A 21,231-nucleotide genomic window follows, 5' to 3' on the forward strand; every position below is an offset into this window, starting at 1 on the left:
AATATATGCATATATGTTTAGATTTATTATTTATAATGAAAGACTCCTTTTATTAAAACAAATCTTATACAATGGCACGATTTGCAATGCCACTGAATATAATGGAGAAATCTTACTGGTTTTGAACAGTAAGTGGTTTTTGGTTTGTTGGTTTGGTTTTTTTGTTTTTTGGTGGTTTTTTTTGGGGGGGGGGTTAATTATAAAATTAAAAAGTTGAAGAAATACTGAGTTTCTTCTGAGCATGCTGGTCTGTAAACGGTCATTAGTTTGAATTGGCGAAAGATGTCTTTGTATCTTTCAATGACAAGCTAACTAAAGGGTTCTTCTGAGGTTTTTTATGTAGCAACAAGACATCAGCACATTATATCTCCTGCTTTCCAAGCAGAAGATAGCCAAGAAGCAAATATCTTCAAGTACCTTCACACACAAAAATGGCTGTATTTGACAATTTAACCATTTTGCCTCTGCACCCTGGGATTCTTCTTGGGATGTGATTTCAGAACAGATAAATATTTTGTAAAGATGATAACTCCCTTTGCAGCCTGAGTAATGTACATTTACTAGCATATGAATCTAGGGTACTGGGTTAGATTTTTGGCAGTGGGATTTATGAAACAATTTGCAATATGGTTTTTATCATCAGGTAGATATTGTGAATCAGATTCTTCTCCTTGACCTGACTTCCTATGTGATGTTTATATATATAGCTTGGAGACTTCTCATCTAATTTACATGACAGCTCAAATAGAAGGAATATTTTATGGTATGGTTTAGGCTGGTCAGCATTCTTCTTATTTTTCTAAGGCGATCCAGAATTCTGTTAAGAGTTCAAGGACAGATTTTTGGAAAGTATTCAGACCTCAATGGGAAAGGAATTAACGGGGTGCAGGCTGCTTTTTGCAAACATTTCTCTGAATCTCTAAGGGAAAGTATAACACATTTTGCCCACTGAAAGGGTCTGCAGTTAAAACTAGTTGCAGGGGTGAAATATCTGACATTTTATATTTTCTGACTTAGAGCAGGATTTCTTGCAGTCTAACCTGCATTATTTAACCACTGGAGTCTCGTTCCAGCTCAAGATTCAAGCTCTCTCTGTATCTGGCAAAGAAAATCCAACACTCCCAGCAAGGACAGTCTGAAAAGGGGGGTGATCTTCCTCTGAGGGTCCCCAACTTTCTTTGATGGCTACATAGAGCATTTGGATGACATGCATGATTCTTAAGCAATTTTAGTGCTAAAATTATAGCTGATTGCTTAACTATTGACATACAAGTTTCAGGAATCCCATTCCCATGAATTGATTTTTATACTTTCCAGGTTGCTCATTTCAGCAATAGTTGAAGGATGGAGGTGATAAGAAGTCCCTTCATTTTGTACTGCACAGAGAGTTTGAATTATTTTTTTCACTGTTTAAGGTGTTCAGTATGAACAATTCTGGGAACTAATTTGTAGTAATGTCTGGCGTATTGTAATCTGCCCCATGCAAGGTAGAACAGGTCATTCTTGTTAGAGTTGATATTTGTGCATTAAGCTCTCTACTGTTCTCACTGTGTAATTGGGTCCTTCAAAAGGAAATATAAAATTAATATTATTTCAACAATGAGAAAATTTGTATATTAATTCAATATCCTTTAATTTTATGTCACTTAATTGCTTACTGTAAATGCATGGAAATAAAACCAGATGCAGCTCTTTAGCGCATGTGATATCCTGATCCACAATTGCATGCATTTCTGTTGCATGAGTAGGTAAAGTCTGATGGAGTGTAATACAAGCCCCTTCTCAGACCACTTACTGTTGCTTCCTAATTTCATTGTTGTAACTACTATGGCACAAAAAGTCAAGAGAGATATTAGAGAAGTAGGTGTGACATCAAAGCTAATAATTCTATTACACATTATGACTACTACTCTCTGATGACTACTACATTTACTGAGAGTTAGGCTTTGGTGGGCTTAATAGCTTAATTTTCCGCAATTATAATATAGTGATTGTGAGACATCTATTTCAAAACCACTCATCAGAAAAATTGGTTCAGTCTCATTATCTTTGTTTTGTGGTTATATAAACTAAGCCAAACAGGTAGAGAGATTTTTCCACACTGTTGAATGGGGGAGCAACAGGTAGTACTTGCCTGAACCCATCCGAGGGAAAGAATCTTTAGTCTTCCCTATCATACACAAGGAAATTTTTAAGAGTACTTCTATTAAAATCATGGGGTGGTTTGCCCAAACTCACCATTAATTGAAGAAGAATGGAGCTGTGCTCTGGAAAGCTTTTCTCCTGGCATTTCTGTATTTACCCAATGAAAACCTTTCTTCTTAATGGAAATTTGACCTGAATATTGGAAAGAAAATATGAATTCAAAATATTAGTTTAAAATAATGATTTAAGTGAACATTGCTGCTTGATAAGAGTCGAAGAATTTATAAAGGCAGCTATTCAAAAGTATTGTTCGCTGATACTCAATGAAAAAAGTGAATGAGTGAATGACCATTCTTCCTTTCACATTTCAGTTAACCCTCCCCTGTACTTTGTCTTATGGGGGACAGGCATGCTTTAAAAATATTCTCTGCCTCAAAACAGCTTAAATTCTCTTTTAACTTAAACTATTTTGGAAATCAGTCCAGCAAAATAATTGGGCTCACCAAACCAGTATAGAAGTGATGAGAAATGAGTAGTAGTTTCAAATAGTTTCCAAAAGGCGGAGCTTATTCTCCAAATGAATTGCTGAACCTCAAACTCTTTCGCAAAGGCCTGTCCTCTTAGTGGGCATAACTTAATGAATGTATCTGAAAATATTTATCTTCTGTTGAAATGAAAAACAAAAGGCTTACCTAAGTAGAGTAGTTTACAGACCAAGAATCTAAACCATGCAAGACTATGCGTGGTCACTCAGATGAACTGTAAGCTGAGAAATTTTTATTCCCTAGAGGAATGAAAACAATATAACAGAGGCTCATGTTTGCAGCCTGGAACATTGTCTAAATAACAGTGGACTAAATCTCCTTGCATTGTATTTTTTTCTGTGAGATCCAAAAGTAAAACAGCTTAAATATTTTTGAAACTTAACTTTTTACTTTCTGTCACTGGCATTTTTGCTTATTCCTGTTGTGGCACTGATCCTACATTGGCACTGATTCATGTTGTGCTTCTATCTCATATAGCAGCCAGTTACTCACAGTTCCAGCCTTTTACCAAGTTTGCAGAAAGCTTTAATCCCGTAAGCATAGCCCCAGGAGCAAATACTTACAGCAAGTCAGGGCCATACATGAATGGGAAGATGCGATGGTGGAAACACTACTTGTGGATCTAAAGGCAAAGATCTGTTTTCCTAGCCCTGGCTATTTGCCTATTCAGAAAGATTTCGATGTTAAAAATCATCAACGCCGTAAGAGTGAAACTTATCCAAAGCTCCTACCCAGGCCAGATGAATGAGTGGACAGAAGGTCTACAGGTCTGAGTGGATGAGGTCTACAATAGGGCACCCACTCCACGTCTCTGAACTGCCATGCAGATAATAGCATCTAACACTGTGCTTTACAATCAAACCCATAATCATGTCTCTCTTCAGTTTAGCTGCATTACAATTAAACATCTAGAAAAACCAAATGCAAGATTCACAAGGCTCTGCAAATGTTCAGTAGCAAAGGTGCCGATCTTTTACTCAGCCATAGGCCCAGGATCACAAAACTGTGTTTAACTAGCAGGAATTTATTGCACCACAGGAGCAAGCAAGCTTCTGTTCTTCAATCCAAATTGGGTTAGAGAAGTTTCCATCACAAAAAAAACCCAAAACATTTTATTCTGAGACTGCTTCAGGGAATGGCAAAAGCTCATGAGCAGTTATTTGATTATTATGACATGAGGGTCATCTTTTTGCTTTGTAGGTGAAGAATAACTAACACAGTGATGTGATCACTCATTTGGACCATTAAATGCAGCCATAAAGCAAACAAACAAATAAATAACATTCATCAGCAAAATCACCTCCAGTAGTATCAAATATAAGTGTGTCATGGTACTTTTCCAGGAGAGTTGTTATATGATTTTTAATCTTTTCTTACAGTCTGAATTTTAGTAGTGATTAAAGGCACCACTTCAGCAATTTGATTTTAATTCTGGGTAGAATTTGAGTGACAAGAAACAATTTACACCCCTATCAGTGGTAACATCTTGGCTTCTAAAACTAAAAGATTAGCTAATTCATTCAATGAAGTGCATGCATGCAATTAATGCATGTTTTTAAAAGACAGCCCATCAGATGTCTTTTAAATCTTTTAAATCACTATGAAATAGTGATTTCTTTTAACTGAAATCTTTAACTATAGTTACCTCTCCCAAGGTAGGTTGAGAATATATATAATTATGTATAGAAGATGACTGGCATAAGGTATGATGCACTAGCAAGTAGTGCAAGAGGATTTATATAGCAAAATAGCTGGTGCAATAAGGTAGAGGTTTGAGAAAAAGAGGATACTTTGGTCTTTAATCTGGTTCATGGTCTATGCCTGAATGTAGCTGGAGCATTGAGGTGGCAGATAAATCTTCAGTTCAGTTTTAGGCTACAGGAATCCAGGAACCACCCTGTGATTTGGAACCACTCTGTGATGTGGAAACACCCTGTGACGTGACCCACAGCAAAACAGATGGTGACAAATAGGGAGTTTGTTTCAAAGGCACAATCCTGGCTCAGACTAAAACACTGACATTTGCTCCCATTTTGCCATTCATTGCACTAACAGTTCTATCTTAAACAAAGACTTGGCAAGGATTTTATATTTAACAAAAATAAGTAGCTGATTTAGCACATGAAACGCTGCTGGTTCTGAGAAAGTACATCCTATTTGTCTTGAGTTAACCGCAGTGTTTTTACTAAAGGCCAGATCCTGAAGCCTCCATTCCAAGCAGGTTTTTCTTTCAGAGGTCCTATTTAAATCATTGAAATTATTTTCTGTGGAATGAAGTCTATTGCAAAATGTGTGTAAGCAATACTAATGTTTAGACTCCAAGAAGAAAAGAAAGAAAAAAACAACATTGTATCTCATATTATTTGTAAAAATAGTGTACAAAAGTACAACATTAATCCAATGACAGGAAGACTTTGGACTTTTCTTATCTGTGTAATAGTATAGATCCCAGAAATTATTCTTTTATAGCTATTCCAGCAAACTCATGTAATGAGAAATGTAGTCAATTTTATTGATTTACTACTAATATAAATATTTCCCAAAACCAGAGGAAAAACCAGTATGTGCAATTTGTAATTTGTATTAAAAGAAATACAGATAAAGATCTTGCTGAAATCAGTGGTATCAGAAACATAGTAAAGATTTGGTGTAAGTCAGCATTTTAACATGAATTATTCTTTGAAGTTTTATGTGTTACTCACGTAATGCGCTGAAGCAGGATTTGCTGTGAAGCATGTGCTGGAAGAGCTTGCACAAAGAGTGCTCTGTGGCAGGTAAATTCTGGCAGGTACACTTGACACGCAGCATTGTGCCCCAATTGCTAATGTAGGCTGCTTTGCAATCAGTGTTTGCAGAACAGGGCATGTCATCTTTGATTAAAGTTTCAAGGCAAGCTTCATCACTGTAGCATTTTTTTGTCACATGTCTCCAACATTTTGACCGAAAAGCTGTGTATTTTTTCCTGGTGAAAGAAAAAGAAGTGTACAATGCCAGTTTAAAACCTCTGTGATTTCACAAAAAACATTTAAGGATCATCACGAAAATAAAGTGTGTTCCCAAAGTACTACTTAAGCCTTAAAGATCACAATATTCAGTGATAGGTGGCCTAAATTCTGTTCTGATTTGCACCTAATTGGTTTGAGCAAAATCTGCAGAATTATAATTCGAGGAAAAACTTGGGTTTATTGAAAAGTTTTTGTGAATGAAACTACATTTCTACACAGCACCTGTGGGGATTTTACCAGGGTCCAGCAAAAATCGGTGTGAATACCAACAGTCTCAGATCCTCAGAGAAGAAAGGCGGATAGAGGAATTAGACCTGCATCACAATGAAACTACACCAGTGCTGTTCTTCACTTTGTTGGGCAGCATGAAGGAAGAATGAATATTCAACTTGTTTTACATAAAATAATCATCTGCATTCAATGCCAACCCCGCCTGCCCTGAATGCTAATGAAATGCAAAATGTCCAAGGCTCAAGAAAAAATTAGAAGTAATTCAGTTGACCTTAAAGTTTAATTGATAGCAGGGATAGATTACAAGAATTATCTTGTTTCCCAGCTCAATAATCTCAAATTATTTCAGTTCATTTGCCCTTAGAATAGAACAAAATTGGCCTTGAATGCACTATGTATGATAATAGAAAACATCTATTAAAAGTTAATAAAGAAATCTGTAGATATTAATGAGAAACCAATTTATCACTTACATTAAACATTAGGAGACAATAAAGGTAAACTCTTGTATATTGTACATTAATATAGTAAAACATTTTTCCTTAATAATAAAATTAGGTTATTAATTTACTGTTGATATTGCGTAGATGTTATAAGCATGTCACATGGGAAAGCACGGACTGTTACAACACCAGTTAGGACATTATAATAAATATTTTCATTACACAAGTAAAGGTTTTAAAGCAGATGCCACCTCTGTGATAATGGAATTATTTTTATTCACCTCCTGATTTACAGATATGGCTAGCCATAATTCACAGACTAATTTTGCTAATTATATCCACTTATTGTCAGTGCCAGGAAACATTAATGTTCCCAAAATAATAGGTAATTCAACAAGTCTCCATTATGATATTACATGTGTACGCACACACATGCACAGAATTTGTAGCCCAATTCTGCTTGACATAAAAAGGGTCAATTCCCACTGATGCCAATCTGAATAGCCTGCACATAACTGGAAGTGTCACTTGGCCTCCTGGTTTGTTGACTGGAGGTTAATTTAAGCACAGCTTTGAGATAAAATTCAGGACTAATCCACAAGTGACCTGGTGGCTACAGTGAAAACGAAAGTGGACCAATTGACCATCAACAAATGGTGGCAATTAGGTAGAATTAGGAATAAGGGCTAATCCTGTTATATGTTTTCTAAAAATAAAATCAGATCTGAAAAATGTGTTATTCTTCATGAGTTTGGTGTTCTGTGTATGTTTCAGGGCAGCTTTTTTTCAAGTATCAGTATGCTTGAGGTAAAAAGAAGATGAAAGTCTTCTGACTGGGCCGAGTTGGTTGTACAGCTGTCAGGTACAAAGGGTCAGACTCTGCAGTGGAAAAGGTAATTGCGTTAACCAAACAAACTCTGTTCAGTCTGCTGCACAATTTGTGCAAACTACTGGAGGTCAAAGATACAGACTGGCAGGTGTTATCTGAAGAGAGTGGTAATGAATATATGCAGCAGCATCATTTGTCCATCAGAAATGGTGTTAAGGGTCATGAAAAAGACAGGAGAAAAGCCCACGTTAGATTCCAGACCTTTCTGAAAATTAACCTTTTCAGTTTACTTGTGGAATTACTTGTGGAATTACCACAGTGGATGGAGATATATGTGAAGATGTCAAATACAGGTGTTGACATACAGTATATACAATGCAGGATATAATTTTGTTATAGATGAGATATATGACACGTATAAAAATTGTTTGATCAAATCAGTATTCAAAAGCAAAATCTTTCTTTGCTTACCTGCAAAAGTCATTCTCTTCACACATGTGGATTACGTTCAGACATGATGGGGATGGAACTGCAGTAACTGCACAGGGCTTGCCATGAAGAAGTTCTTTGGCTCTGTGGCAGGATTCATCAGGCTGGGTACAATCACAAAATGTCATCATTTGGGCAACTTCAAAAGGCATATTTTGATAGAAGAACCTTAGGGCTGCTTGACATTCTTCCATGTTGCACTTCTTATTTACTGAGCAAGCCTTAAGATACAGTGACAACTGTTTGTTACATACTTCATCTTCAACGCACTCTTTATTCACATCCAAGCAGGTGCTGTTTGCTGTGTATGCTAAAAAGAATAACAGTTTTTAAAATGAAATCACAAGAAAACCTTTGTCAAGTGGTGATTAGTAGTCATCCTGCCTGCAACATTCCCATTAAAAACAAGTTCGACTCCCAAAATCTCTGATCCAGCTCTTCCAGCACTGCCTCTTTTAAGCTCATTGTGTGAACTTCACACTTCTCCCTTCCACTGCTTGGCCCTCTTAAGCAACCCTCCTGCAAGTTTCTGCTCCTGCCAGATAAATAAGGGAGGAGAAAGTGAAAATTGGCAAGATGGAAGTGTCTTCATGGTATGTAACAATTCCTAGAAGCTAGTGTCTAGTGGATACCTGAAACTGTTGAAGTCTCCAGCATGCAGTCTTATGCTAGGCTACGTAATAAGTAACGGAGAAGAGAATATAAATAGCCTTTCTGTGATTTTTAAAGCTAGTTAGGTATTTGTAGCCTATGCTATAAACCTTACAAAAATATCTAGAGATAGTTCTGACCCTAAAATGTTTATGGGATAAGATTTGTTTCTGTGAATTTAACAGGATCAGGATTACTACCTGACATTTTGGGATTCTTTTCTACCCAGTAGCTTAACTGAAAATACATTGGACCAACTCTTTAGTAATTTGAATGAAAAGTATTCATTTTAATCTCAAGATACATTGTATACTATCTGAACACAGAGCTAAAATGAGTTATTAGGATTCATAAGTAAATTCTGACTTACCTTGTTTATAGAGAGCAGATAAACTCCATTGTAATTTTGTTGCTGTACTAATATTGTCTAAAACAAAAACATATGGATGTGAGCATAAGTGATAAATCATGTCTCAGCTTAGTTTTAGTTTCAACTTTAAAGTATTGACTGTGTTGATGGCATAGTGCCAGCAGTAAAAATAAAGAAGAATAAAACAAATTAACTAGACAAAATAGGACCTATTAACAAATTCTAAAATGACTGTAACATACATTCATAAGTTTTGGGGTGAAAGCACAGTTTATCAATGGCTGCTGATAACATTATCTACATAATTATAGATCCTGTGAGTTCAAGAAGCATTTTTAGAGCTGCTCAGTGCAGTATAAAGTCAGATTTCTTGTGACTAAAGGCCAGAGGCCTTAATGTGTTCATCAGTGCACCAATCTTTAAGTCCAACTAACTGCTTGTCTTGATCTAAAGTCAAGGCAGGCAGACAATAATTTTCTAACTGCTATTAGAAAATTATTGTTATTGGTCTTATATTGTTTCTAGTTATAGTGTAATGCTAAGAGGGATTGATTTGGATCAAGTTGTATCAAATTAACACAATGAAGGACAATAGTATTTGCACTCAGGCTATCATTTTGCTATTACGTTATTCATTCACACTTAAATAAGCCTTTTAAAGCTATTCTGTTTCCGATGTTAAACTGCAAATTATTAAGAAAACCTTTTTCACAGACTTGTGCACACCACTGTTATGTATGAAATTATTCAGACTGCTGGAACACCACTAACCTGTGTCAGTGTCCTGATTTTTCTCATCATCAACATCATCATCATCATCGTTGTCATCATCATCATCATCATCATTTTTACTAGCTGCTGAAGCTTGGCTCTCTTGAGAGTATTGTAAACAAGGGTTGTTAAATATTTCCTTCCATACTTTAATACATCTCATCTGAAGTGGCTCCGAGCACTTGCACTCTCCCAGCACTGTTTTCCTCAGCTCTTTCCACACTGGCAAACATGCCTGGTTGACCATCGGGAGCATGCATTTTTCTGTGTCTGCCTGGCATGCCCGCTGGAAGCTCTTATATACTAAAAAGCAGTAAGGGTCCTCTAGACAGCGTTGTTTTGCAATGCTGCAGTCGTTCTCTAATTCTTCTGGGTGTCCTTGGTCTTTGGGGTTTCCGTGTTGCCTAAAACTCAGTTCAGTATCTGATCTTGAGGAAGTTTCCAAATATTCTGTACAAACGGGTACAAACAGGGATATAAATCAAATAGAAGATGGATCATCATCACTGGTCAGTGCAAAACAAACTCAGGAAAAGGATAATTGTCTTAATGCAATAAAATGAATGAAATAGCCTTAGTTTCACTCTGAGCTGCGTGTAAATACATAATAATTTCAGAGTCTTGCAGACTAATGAACCGTCCTCACGCTTACTGTGTCCTGTTAGCTGTATAATACAGTCTAACAATTCAGCTGCTAACAGTAATATGAGAAACCCTCACTAAAATTACTGCATAACGGGATTTATCTCATATAATTTTAACCACCTACGGGTTGAACATATTATGGATTATCATCTTCATTCAACGCATAATTTGTAAAGAGAGAATGGCAATTCCAGCAGATGGTCCATTCATTACCTAAAATAGTAATTTAAGTTAGACAGGGAGAATTAACTCCTGAAAGTATCTACCAACACCATAAACTATCATCTGTAGGTAAAACTGATACTAGCATAACTCCATCCAAACTTTCTGCTATACTGGTGAGAAATGTAATCTCAATCATAAAAAAATAAAAAATTACTTCATTTTGCTAGAAGCAAAAGGAACTGTTCCAATGACATCAACATCAGATTTTAGACACCCGCTCTTGTTTGGGGCAAAGAGTAACAGATCAGGATGTTATTATTTCCTCTGTACCGGTTCTCTACACTTAATCTATAGATCCAGTGATGCTCAGCCTCCTTGCGGCCACAAGTAGCCCTCAACGCACATTGTATTTTCACTGTTGCTTTCCACTGTAATAAACAAGAGCTTTAGAAACTGTTTGAATTACTCACATGCATTTTATTGGTTTTGTTTGGTTTAAAACAGATATGGCATTGCTTTCTTATGCATGTTGGAGTGTGAATATTATAGAAAAGGCAAAACTAATTCTCTAGATGAGAGAAATATGCAAAAAAACTTAAATCCAGTTAAAATGAGGGTTACAAATGTATAGATTTCTTTTTGCTCTTCATAATTAAAAATTTTAAAATTAAAACCATAATTAAAGGTTTAGTTACCTTTATCAATGCTGCACTGTTTCCCAAGCAAAGTTGTGATGCTACAGAAATCATCTGAAGTGCAGACACAGTTTTTAAATTCTGGGTATTCGTCAGCCAGGACCTGGATGATTCTATTACATCCAATAGCATCTTCTGCCTTGCATCTATTACCTAGAACTCACCATTAAAATTATAATGTTGTTAATGTTTATGAACGCTAAAGGGATATGGTTGCATAAAACAATTCAATTGAAGCACAAAAATAATGCATTGCCAAGAGATGATGGTTTGAACTTATTTTCATTTGAAAACCTGTTTGAAAATAGATTTCAAATAATATTCAGAGTAATATAATAAAGTTGCCTTCTTTTATTTGATCTGACCCATTGCCAAAATGCTTGTTCCCATTTCCAAATGATGTAAAATCTTAAGCTTGTATCTTTTAATTTAGGTACACGAGGCACAGAGACCAAACTGAAAAGGTGCACAGGAGTCAACCTGAACTGAGGCACTGAGAAACTCAGCTTGGTCCTATGTAGAAATTAGGTGCCTGGTGCAGGGACATGAATTCACAGTACAGGCTAAGGTACTGCCAAGTAAAAGAGTAAGAGAGAAGACATAGGAGACCAGGCACAGGCCTGTGATAGTGGTGAAGCTAACCCCATGCTGAGAGATGTCCGCTCTGTTTCAGATCCCTCACTCACATGAGAATGGCAGGAGCCTACAAATGCCTGGCCATTTGGATATGTCCTTGGACTGCTACCCTATAGAACAACTTCACTGCCTAAGTTTGGCAATGACAAGAAATTTAAAGCAGTCCAAGAATATTCTGATTTTTATTATTTTTAATAATAAAAACGAGAAGTTAGCACTAAAAAAATATGCAGAAGCCTTAGTTTGGCAGTCCAGTTTCAAGCTCATTGCTTGCATGTGCAGTTAGACTCAGTGACAAAGGTACTCACACGGGCTGCCAGGTCATATTTTCCTTGTGTGGGTAGTAAAAGTAAAGATCATGTACTAGTTTGTGGTACAAACGTAAATAAATCAACCTTCTGCTTTATGAACTGAAAGGTTTTAAAAGTATTTCATTACTTATTATTGCTTAAGAAAGTTACAAGTTCTTCAAGGAAGTTACATACGAAACAGTTTTATACCATTTAAGAAGGTTTTATTTTGTGAAAGCCATGGTCTACCTTGTCAAAACAGGTATACAGGTCCCCAAACCATCACATTTCCTCTCTTCGCCCCATAGGTATTAAGTATTTTACAATATGTAAGATAAGGTGTATGTGGCTCAGAAGATTCAGGCTGGTCATGAGGCAGCACAAGGTTCAGTTTTAATCTACTGAGCACATATGCTATTGTCTCTGTCCTGTCAATGGTGGTGTCTGGCTTCCTGCCTCACTGCTTTCCTGGTGACTAGCATGGAGCAGCAGAGACCATGTGCTCTAGTAAAACTGCAAAACTAGCAGCCATGTGTCACTGCTGCCACGGACAAGCTTTAATGTGATTAGAGTTTTAACGTCATTTCTATGTTGTTGACACAAATAGCAACAGAAGGCAGTCTAGGTGAAGGCCTGCAAGGGGAAAGAGCGCATTTTGCCTGTGCCTGAAGGAATGAGTATCAGCTGTTCCAGAGCATACATCCCCATCCTGCCACCTCTAAATCCTTTTTCAAAGTGTCTTCATTGCTCTTTCTCCAGTTGCTGTTGGTGACTAAGGAGGTTTTGGGGGTGTATTAAAACATGCATTGCTAGAGGGTATTGTTGCATTCCAGCAAGAGCTAGAGTTCCCAAACTCTGCTCCTGCTTCACCTCTTGTATCACCAAAGGAGGAAGTGCTGGTGCATGGACTTGCGTGTATTTCTCCAACCCCATCTCCAACTTGCCTTCTGCATTTTCAGTAGTAGACTCTGACCCTAAGCCCTCACATTTCTTGTTTTTTGCAGTAGCCAAGGAGCTCAGAAGATCTACTGAAGGTCACAGTCATAGGACACTCCCCGACTATAAAAATAGGGTGGAAAGTATGTGGTGACATGGCAACTATGGAGACCCATGGAGGTGGGTGGGTGGATTTTCTACTCTATATTTTATCAGGTTAGTAAAGGAAAGTAAAAGAATCTTGGAAGACAATTTCAGGAGGACAGATTCCAGGGGTAGAAAAAGAACAATGAAGGTCAGGAGGGGCTTGTATAAAAGACTGTCTTCTTCAAGGTCCTGAGAACACTTCAAGGCTGGAGGCGAGTAGAGGTAGGAGAATAAGAAACAGAAATCTTAGTATGCAACATCCCAGGCTCACTTTGCTTATCCGTCTTCACGACACCTGCAAGTTGTCGTTAGGAGTCAGGTACACAGGGGCTGTATCCAGTGGCCACACACTGTGAACAGTGCGGTAAACACACTGCAATGAATCACAGCGACCTACAACCAGGAGGTGAAAGGTAGTTTGTGGGGCTACAAAGATAGAAAGGGCATAGACAGAATCAAGTAACACATCAGATTTATGACTTGCCCTATTATCAGCAGAAATAACCTATTATCAGTGTTAATCTGTTTGTACACTGTATTGATGCAGCCATGATGAACAACAGAAAATATTTTATTGGTGGTTTTCAATTATTGTTACTTTACCATTGATTAGTTCTAGGTAATATGTTTTAGGTTATATCTATGCTTCCAAGAAATTTATAGAAAATGGTCTCTGGCCTAATGCTTGGCAGCCATTATTCGTAATTCAATTTATTTACATGTATGTAATTTATGTATGTGAGGCCACAGATAGAAGCATGACAAAGTAGAACCCGACATTTCCAGGGAGATAATCTCTGTTCATGCACAGTGAGTTCTTCAGTTGTGTCAGTGGGAATTGCATCTAAAGACTATAAAGGAAAGTACTGGGCCTTCCCCTCCAGCACTGGTGAGACCACATCTGGAGTGCTGTGTCCAGTGCTGGGCTCCTGAGGACAAGAGGGATATGGGCATACTGGAGTGGCTCCTGCAAAGTGCCACAGATATAATTTATGGACTGGAATATCTGTCCTATGAAGGGAGGCTGAGAGGGTTGTGAATGCTCAGCCTGGAGGAGAGCAGCGGTTTACCAATACACATATCCATGTGTATAAATACCTGATGGGAGGGGAATGAATAAGGCAGGGACAGACTCTTTGATGGTATCCAGTGGCAAGACAAGGAGCACAAACTGAAATACAAGGAATTCCATTTGAAGGTTAGAAAAAACTTTTTTAATATGACAGTGGTCTAACAGTGGAAGAGTGCCCAGGTGGGTTTTGACACCTCCATCACTGGATATATCAAAAATCCACAGTCCTGGAAAACAACCTGCAGCTGACCCTGCCTAAGGGATTTGGACTAGATCTCCAGAGATCATTTCCAACCTCAGTGATTCTGTTACTCTGAGAAAAATGAACTCTTCTGAATCTAATTCAAATTGTGATTCCTTAATATTTAGGTGATCTGAGTTTTTTGGCTTTTTTCTGTTGAACCCAGATATTTCCAGTTCTGAAAAATTAAGAAAATGTATACTAATGGTTAAATCAGTGCTCAGAAATTTCTACTTTTTTTCCCCCAATGAAATAACAGATGGGGAAAAAAAAACCCAAAACCCAAAACCAAAACCCAGAAAACCCCAAAACTTAAAGAACTTCATTCTGCAGTGCTGAAACATTTTTGACATTTTCAAAGTTAAAACGTTTGATTCCATCATAGTTAAATATTTCAGTCTTTTCCATCCTGACCTGGAAGCTAATTTTAACCTTCTTTTGTTTTGTGGTTTGTTGGGGGGTTTTTTTGCTTTTGTTTGGTTTGGTTTTGTTTTTTTTTTTTTTTTTTTCACTGTACATTGGCACAGAACAGGAAAAGGAAGAAGGATTGGACTCAGAGGATTTTAAACTGAGACTCTGAAAATGCTGCTGTAGTAGCAGGGAAGCAGTGATGGACAGTTTGACAGAGAAAGGAGTGACTCAGGCAGTCAGTCATCTGTAGTGTTCCCAGACGTGCTCTGAAGAGCAAAACATGAAGGTCTTCATAATGCACACATTTAACTTGGAGGTTACAGCCTGAGGGACTGCGTTGTTGAACTCATACCACAGAGTAGGAGTGTAATTACAATTTGTAGTTCGGTTTTTCGTGAAGAAACTAGCAAAAGGAGCACTTGCTCCATTGCCTATTGCTTCCACCTAACACTTTCATGCTCAGCACTGAAGGGCTTTTTCCATTCCTACAGCTCATCCATGAAGTCTTTAGACTTGCATATGTACAGTACTCTTGACAGAGTGATTCTTTTAACAAAAGTTATTGACTCTTGTTATTCACTCTCTGGGGTCATGGCACCTAATAGGCACATTTAGAATAATTTGTCCTAGACCCAACACAATATCTAAGTGACCTGCAATGCTGGAGAGTCCTTGCCAAAGGCCATTATCCTAAGAAAATATTCAAATGCAAAACCAAACAAGCAATTACAAGAAGAGCTTATTTTCAGTAGGTTTCTCTGAGCCAGTAACAAATACCATTAATATCAGTGAATAAGCACATAGGACAATAAGTGAAGGAAACAGCATATTATAGGACAATGCGATAAATTCGAAGGGAAGACCACAGAAGTCATCATGCTGGGAATGATGTTTGCTGGGAATGATGAAGAATAGACTACAGTACCAATCCTGATCTTTATGTCAAGCAGTCTTTGTGCTAATCCCTTTGTGAATGATGCAAGAGAAGCAAACTTGGCTTCTTATGATTTGGGGAAGAGGTTTGGTTCTAGAGAGCGCATCTTTAGGTCACTGTCTTGAGGCGGAAAGTACTGCATATTTCAATACTTTTTTTTTCAAACAGCAGCCATATCTTTTGAAACTGTTCCACTTCACATAAAATATTTAATAACTCAACGGAACATGAGCTGAAACCCAGTTCCTTTGGGAACCATTAGGTTATCATGTATTTTTCATTTATTCTGTTCTTCAAAGTATTCAGCCACTCTGCACAAAACAGATACGTACCTGGAACAGGAAATACTAAGAAGGAATCCTACTCTAATTCTTTTAAATACTGCCTTGTGACTTGGGCACTTGGGTTCTCTGCAACAAATCTCTGCAACAAATCAGGCAGACAGAGGCATCCACGTAGCTTACACTGCAGGTGAATGCTCTAGCAATAGGCTATTGACCATGAAGTCAAGCAGTATCTTCTGCTGCCTGGCTACCCACACAGAGCAAATGTGAGACTGGGTCCTGACATCAAGACAGGCAGAGGGACATTCACTTTATCCACTCTGCTGCAGCTGAGCCTCAGAACAGATTATGGCATCAGGACCTGGCTGGTTTTGTTCAAATAATGTCAATATCAAGGGAAGGGAGGTTTCCATGGAGATATAGATACCTCTGATTCCCAGTAACAGAGAATCTGCCTCATGGAACTAAGTTGCTGGAAATGATAGTTATGTACCTAAAGACCCTTGGCTACGTTTATGAAGAGGACCAAGTCATGGGCTAAGCTAATGGCAAGTGACTATGTCTGTACTGCTGCATTTTTGCATGGTACCCAGTCTGGACCAACCCAGCTAGACTGTGAAGATAGTGTGGAGCTGGAGTCACTCCCAAAAGGCAGTTCTGTGCAGCCAGCATAGGGGTAAGACAGTTTATTTGTATGGATACGTGCTACCCCATGATGAACTCAGTGCCAGAAAATAGTCCTTGGCCCGTTTCATTTGCTAGTACTGATGTAGCCTTGGTAGATCAAGGCCCTTGACATTTATCAGTCAACAAAGTTATCATTACTATCTTGGTCTAATGACACTACCACACTGCACTGCCACTCTTTTTCTCCATTCCATGTTCACAGCACCTGGCAAGTGAATATTTAACATTTAACCAGAAGGTATTAGGAGGATTTAAAGAGAAAGATGGTGACTGATACTCAAGACTTGTTTGAGAAGATAATAGGACTTTGGAGGAAGGAAAGTTTTCATCTGAATGACAACAGAGATTAGGATGAGTTTCAGATCAAACTTGTAAAACCTAGTCTTTCCCCACCTAAAACACTCCTTACTTTGAAATGATGCACCAAGTGTTGGGAGTGCAATAAACAGAGACAGATAGAGACTGATCTGCTTTCATTTATGTGAGATTCTGTTTAACAATTCAAGGAGGCTTAGTCACATTGTAACCTGCACTTTATCATACAATCACTCCCTGCAAGTGAAACACTGACATGTAGATACTATTCACTGATTAAATACAATATGCCTCCCTACAACACAACTTCCTTTGTGGCATGATTTATTTGATTTTTTCTTATTCTAATACAATATTTTAAAATTACTCTAAATAACCACTACATTGTTAAGCGTATTGTGCAAAATCATAGAGTCACAGAATGGTTTGGTTTGGAAGGGACCTTAAAGATCATCTAGTTCCAACCCCACTGCCATGGGCAGGGATACCTTCCACTAGACCAGGTTTCCCAAAGCCTCATCCAACCTGGCCTTGTACTGCCAGGGACGGGGTAGATCAACTCCTTAGAATTATGGAAAACAAGATTGGTAATTTTTTCCAGCTGCATGCTGGCTTTGTTTGACAGGATCCCACAAGAGCATATTTCTGATGAATTCAGGCTTCTTGAGTTGATTCAGATTCTGACTTTGCTCATGGTCCAGAAATTTCATTTATTACCCTATTGAAGAGCCAGTGTGACTTTTAGTAGTATAGTATTGGCCACTGTCTAGGATTTCAGAAGTTGACTGACTTGTTGTAATTTTATCTTTGAAATCTCACTGATTTTATTCAGTCACCACAGCAATATTATGATAAACTACGAATATGCAACCATTCAGCAATTCAGAATAAAGCTGTGTACACCATAAGGAATTACCTGAAATATTGCAGACATCTTCAACAACATTCCAGACACTCTCACATCCATTTGCAGCATTTATACACTGCTCCCTCAGGTGAAGACAGTCAGTAGTCTGGGCAGTAGATATACTTGTAAAGTACATGAACAACACTGTAAAACCAGAATATAATAACTATTCAATACAGTAGATATTGTATTGACCTTTTTGCTTTACACTAAGATTACAACAATCTAATTTACTGAAGTTTATCTATAGATTCAAATGTTCTACCAAGTTACTTTTAAACAAAATGAATCTTTTCCTCAGTTACATAACTGTAAAATTAAATTTAAATTTTAAATTTTAAAAGTTGTGGTGTGGCATATTTTGTATTGGTTTTACCCTGGTATTATAGCAAAAACCATAGCTATATAAGACATAAGCCTATAGATATATAGGAATGACTCAAGTTCTGAGATTCATAATAAATTGTAGAAAGGAAGATAGCATAAAATTCAAAAGAAACAGCATTTTATTTGGACTGCAATTTTGTCAAGCTAGTGACTACACAGGAATTCCTATGAATAGACCAAATGACAGAGATTTGACAGCTACACAACTGTCAGATAATAGAGATTTTATTTCATAATGCAGTACTCTTCACCCTCTTTGGTTTTACTTCACAGATGCATCATTTTTTGAAAGCAATCCCCACATTTATGTCTTTATCTGTTTCTCTGGGTGCAATGAACCGAAAGGCTGTGTTAATTGCATTGAAAAGTTCTAAAACAGAAGCCTAATATGGAGGTTTCAAGGTAAAGAATTTTAAATCAGCACCATCTCTGGCTTATCAGTAGAAAATTTAATTGCCTTGCTAAGAAAAGACAAATTAGTTGGGGTTTAGCTCTTTCATCAACATTGCCATGGTAACACAACATCTAATTTGTAACCATGTGTCTTAATTTTCTACAAAATTAAGTTTCAGACACTGATTTCATGCCTCATCAAACTAGCTGCTGAACTCCTGATGGGTGTGTTTACTTAGGTATTGAAGGACACAACATCTTCACACCAAGTCTCCTTTTTTTTTTTTTTCCTTATGTTCAGGTAAGTTTATATGGAATTTGAGGAATAACCAGCACTGTTTAATTCCTTAAACATCATCTGCAAGAGGCATGAAATATTCCCTCAAGACTTGTCCAGACCCTATCCAGAGAAATGTAATGTTTCCAATGATACATTTGAGAAATAAGAAATTACATATCAAATATTGTTTTTCATAATCTTAAAGAGCTACTACTCTTTAGAGGTGCTGTCATCCTTTCTGGAAATGATGCTTACCTGCGATACAATAGTGCTGCTGTAGGGAACACTTTCTGGAAGCACACCGATAAAGATGAAGCAACATTTAATGCTTCATAACTGACATAGTGTCTGGTGTGCCTATGAGACGCAGAAGAGACCGCTTGTGCTTACTATAGCTGGTGCTAATCCTTCCTCAGCTGTGCATATTCCTGCCAGTTCTCAGGTCTGTTCAGGGCTGGTTGTTGTTTCAGTGATTTCCAACCTGAAACACTGTCCTGGGCTGCATCTGCCAGTGAGCCTGAAAGACTGATCCATAGAAACGGCTCCTGTCACTTGACATTGAGGAATGTGCAGCTGGCCCATCCATAGGGACAATTTTTGGCTCATTCTGACAACATTTTAGTCCTGTCACTGTCTCCAAAAGTTCTTTCTACTTGTGAAATTACTATTTATTTGAATGATAAAGGAAAAAAGTTGTCAAATACCATGTGGGTGAAAAGAAAATTCAAAATTACAAATTCAGGAAGTTTTAAAGAAAAGGTATTTTGCTGGTTGACCATTTACCTATTTTGTAAGTACTAACACAATGGAAGATCTGATTAGGATCCACAGTGCAAAGACTCTGTGCTGTCTCCCTCCTGTTAAGTCAGCTTTTGAGAACCAGTGGCTGAAAAAGAATAGTCAAAGTAGGACTGACTGAGCAGCCAGTGAGCACCTCCTGCTCCTTTGTAAGGATTATTTCAGACTCTGTTTCTTTCAAACCCACCTGGAAACTGCGCCCACAGAAAGGAGCAGATGCCTTTGCAAAATAAAAAGCCAAGTGGCAGAATCTGTGACTGAAGCTAGCTTCTCTAGACCTAATGACATGATATGGATGGGCATTGAAGAGCTAGTTTGTAACTAAAACTTTTAGAGACATCTGTTTTGACATGAAAACACATAAATTTAGATTTCTACAGGTGTCTGTATTTTTGTAGAGGTGCCCATTGATTCACTGAGTAGGTGTAAAGTTCTCCATCCTGAAAAATGTCTAAAGTGAAAAGGGGGGAAAAAGGACATTTTAGCACTTCAATTTTGCAGATTGAGAACTGAGGAATGGAGGAATTACAGTTTCTCTCCCATGAGTGCAGAATTACTGTCTGGTAGATAATAATGAATAATGGGAACCAAGCTGTGGTTTCTATCCAATGGTGAGAGCAGCGAGATAGCTAGCTCCAAAGGAGAAAGGCAAACTGTAGTGGAATATAGTTTGAATATAGTTGAAAAGCAATAAAGGACAGCTTTATTCTAACAAAACCTGGGACAGAACTACCTAGAGAATGTTTTTAACAGTGGAATATGAGTTCAGAGTAGTGAGGTGTCAAAGAAAGAAGCAGCACATATACAATATACAGAGATGAGAAGTGTAAGAAAAGAAACTGGAATATACTTGTCTCATTGTATTCTCTTCTATCAAACCCTTCTGTACCAGCTTTGTCGATTTTCCCTTTTTCTCCATTCAGACCCAAAGGGACATGCCAGGAGCCCTCTGTGCAGCCCTGCCAGCTCTAAATGCTTTCCACTTGTCAAACAAGTGGCTGTTATTTAGACCAGGCATTCCGTTTGTGGGTCTCCTCGCTGGTTCAACTTCTTGTCACTGCCGGCCCTGCTCCCCTGCTGTCCCTCCCGCTTCAGGCACGCTGCCCGGAGAGAGGCTAAAGTCTGCGCCCAGCCGTGGGGCCCGGACGTCGCACACTGGTGTGAACCCCCGACAGGCACCTGCTCAACCCCGCCTTGAGGCTCCCGAGGGGAAGGGGAATGGATGGAGCTGTAAGGAGAGCGCGGGGCGAAGCAAGTCTCCTATCGAGGCCGGGGCTGCCCTGTCTTCCCCCCGCCTCCCGCGACACTTACCAAGGCAGAGGAGCGCGGCCATGGCCAGCCGCGGCGGCTGCAGCTGGGCGCGGGGCGGCTGGCGGCGGGCTGCAGGTGCACCGCCCCTTCAGCACCAGCGGCGGGGACAGCGCCCCTCCCGCCGGCCCGGCAGCGTCCCCACGGGGACCTACTGCACTGGGAGCCGGGCCAAGGGCTGCCGCCCTCCCGGGGTCGATACCGCATCTGTCTCTGCACAC

At 38.5% G+C, this 21,231-nt stretch overlaps 1 protein-coding gene across 3 annotated transcripts in view; it reads right to left on the reverse strand.

The window, feature by feature from the left end:
• GFRAL (GDNF family receptor alpha like) overlaps positions 1-21,174 on the reverse strand; it is a 28,792-nt gene extending 7,618 nt beyond the window's left edge. For 2 of the 3 annotated variants that reach the window (XM_030490668.1, XM_030490665.1), the window contains exons 1-8: positions 21,014-21,048; positions 17,854-17,988; positions 10,985-11,143; positions 9,480-9,929; positions 8,709-8,765; positions 7,670-7,997; positions 5,393-5,652; positions 2,239-2,337 (exon numbers count right to left, since the gene is read on the reverse strand). In XM_030490668.1, coding sequence (XP_030346528.1) covers positions 2,239-2,337; positions 5,393-5,652; positions 7,670-7,997; positions 8,709-8,765; positions 9,480-9,929; positions 10,985-11,143; positions 17,854-17,988; positions 21,014-21,035 — 1,510 coding nt within the window. In that variant the 5' untranslated portion in view covers positions 21,036-21,048. Of the gene's footprint in view, positions 1-2,238; positions 2,338-5,392; positions 5,653-7,669; positions 7,998-8,708; positions 8,766-9,479; positions 9,930-10,984; positions 11,144-17,853; positions 17,989-21,013 lie in introns of all 3 variants that reach the window. The other variant, XM_030490667.1, reaches the window with a different exon arrangement.
• Between the last annotated feature and the right edge of the window lie 57 nt (positions 21,175-21,231).

The sequence above is a fragment of the Strigops habroptila genome, chromosome 6 (genome assembly GCF_004027225.2).
Source record: "Strigops habroptila isolate Jane chromosome 6, bStrHab1.2.pri, whole genome shotgun sequence".
Classification (NCBI taxonomy): Eukaryota; Metazoa; Chordata; class Aves; order Psittaciformes; family Psittacidae; genus Strigops; species Strigops habroptila.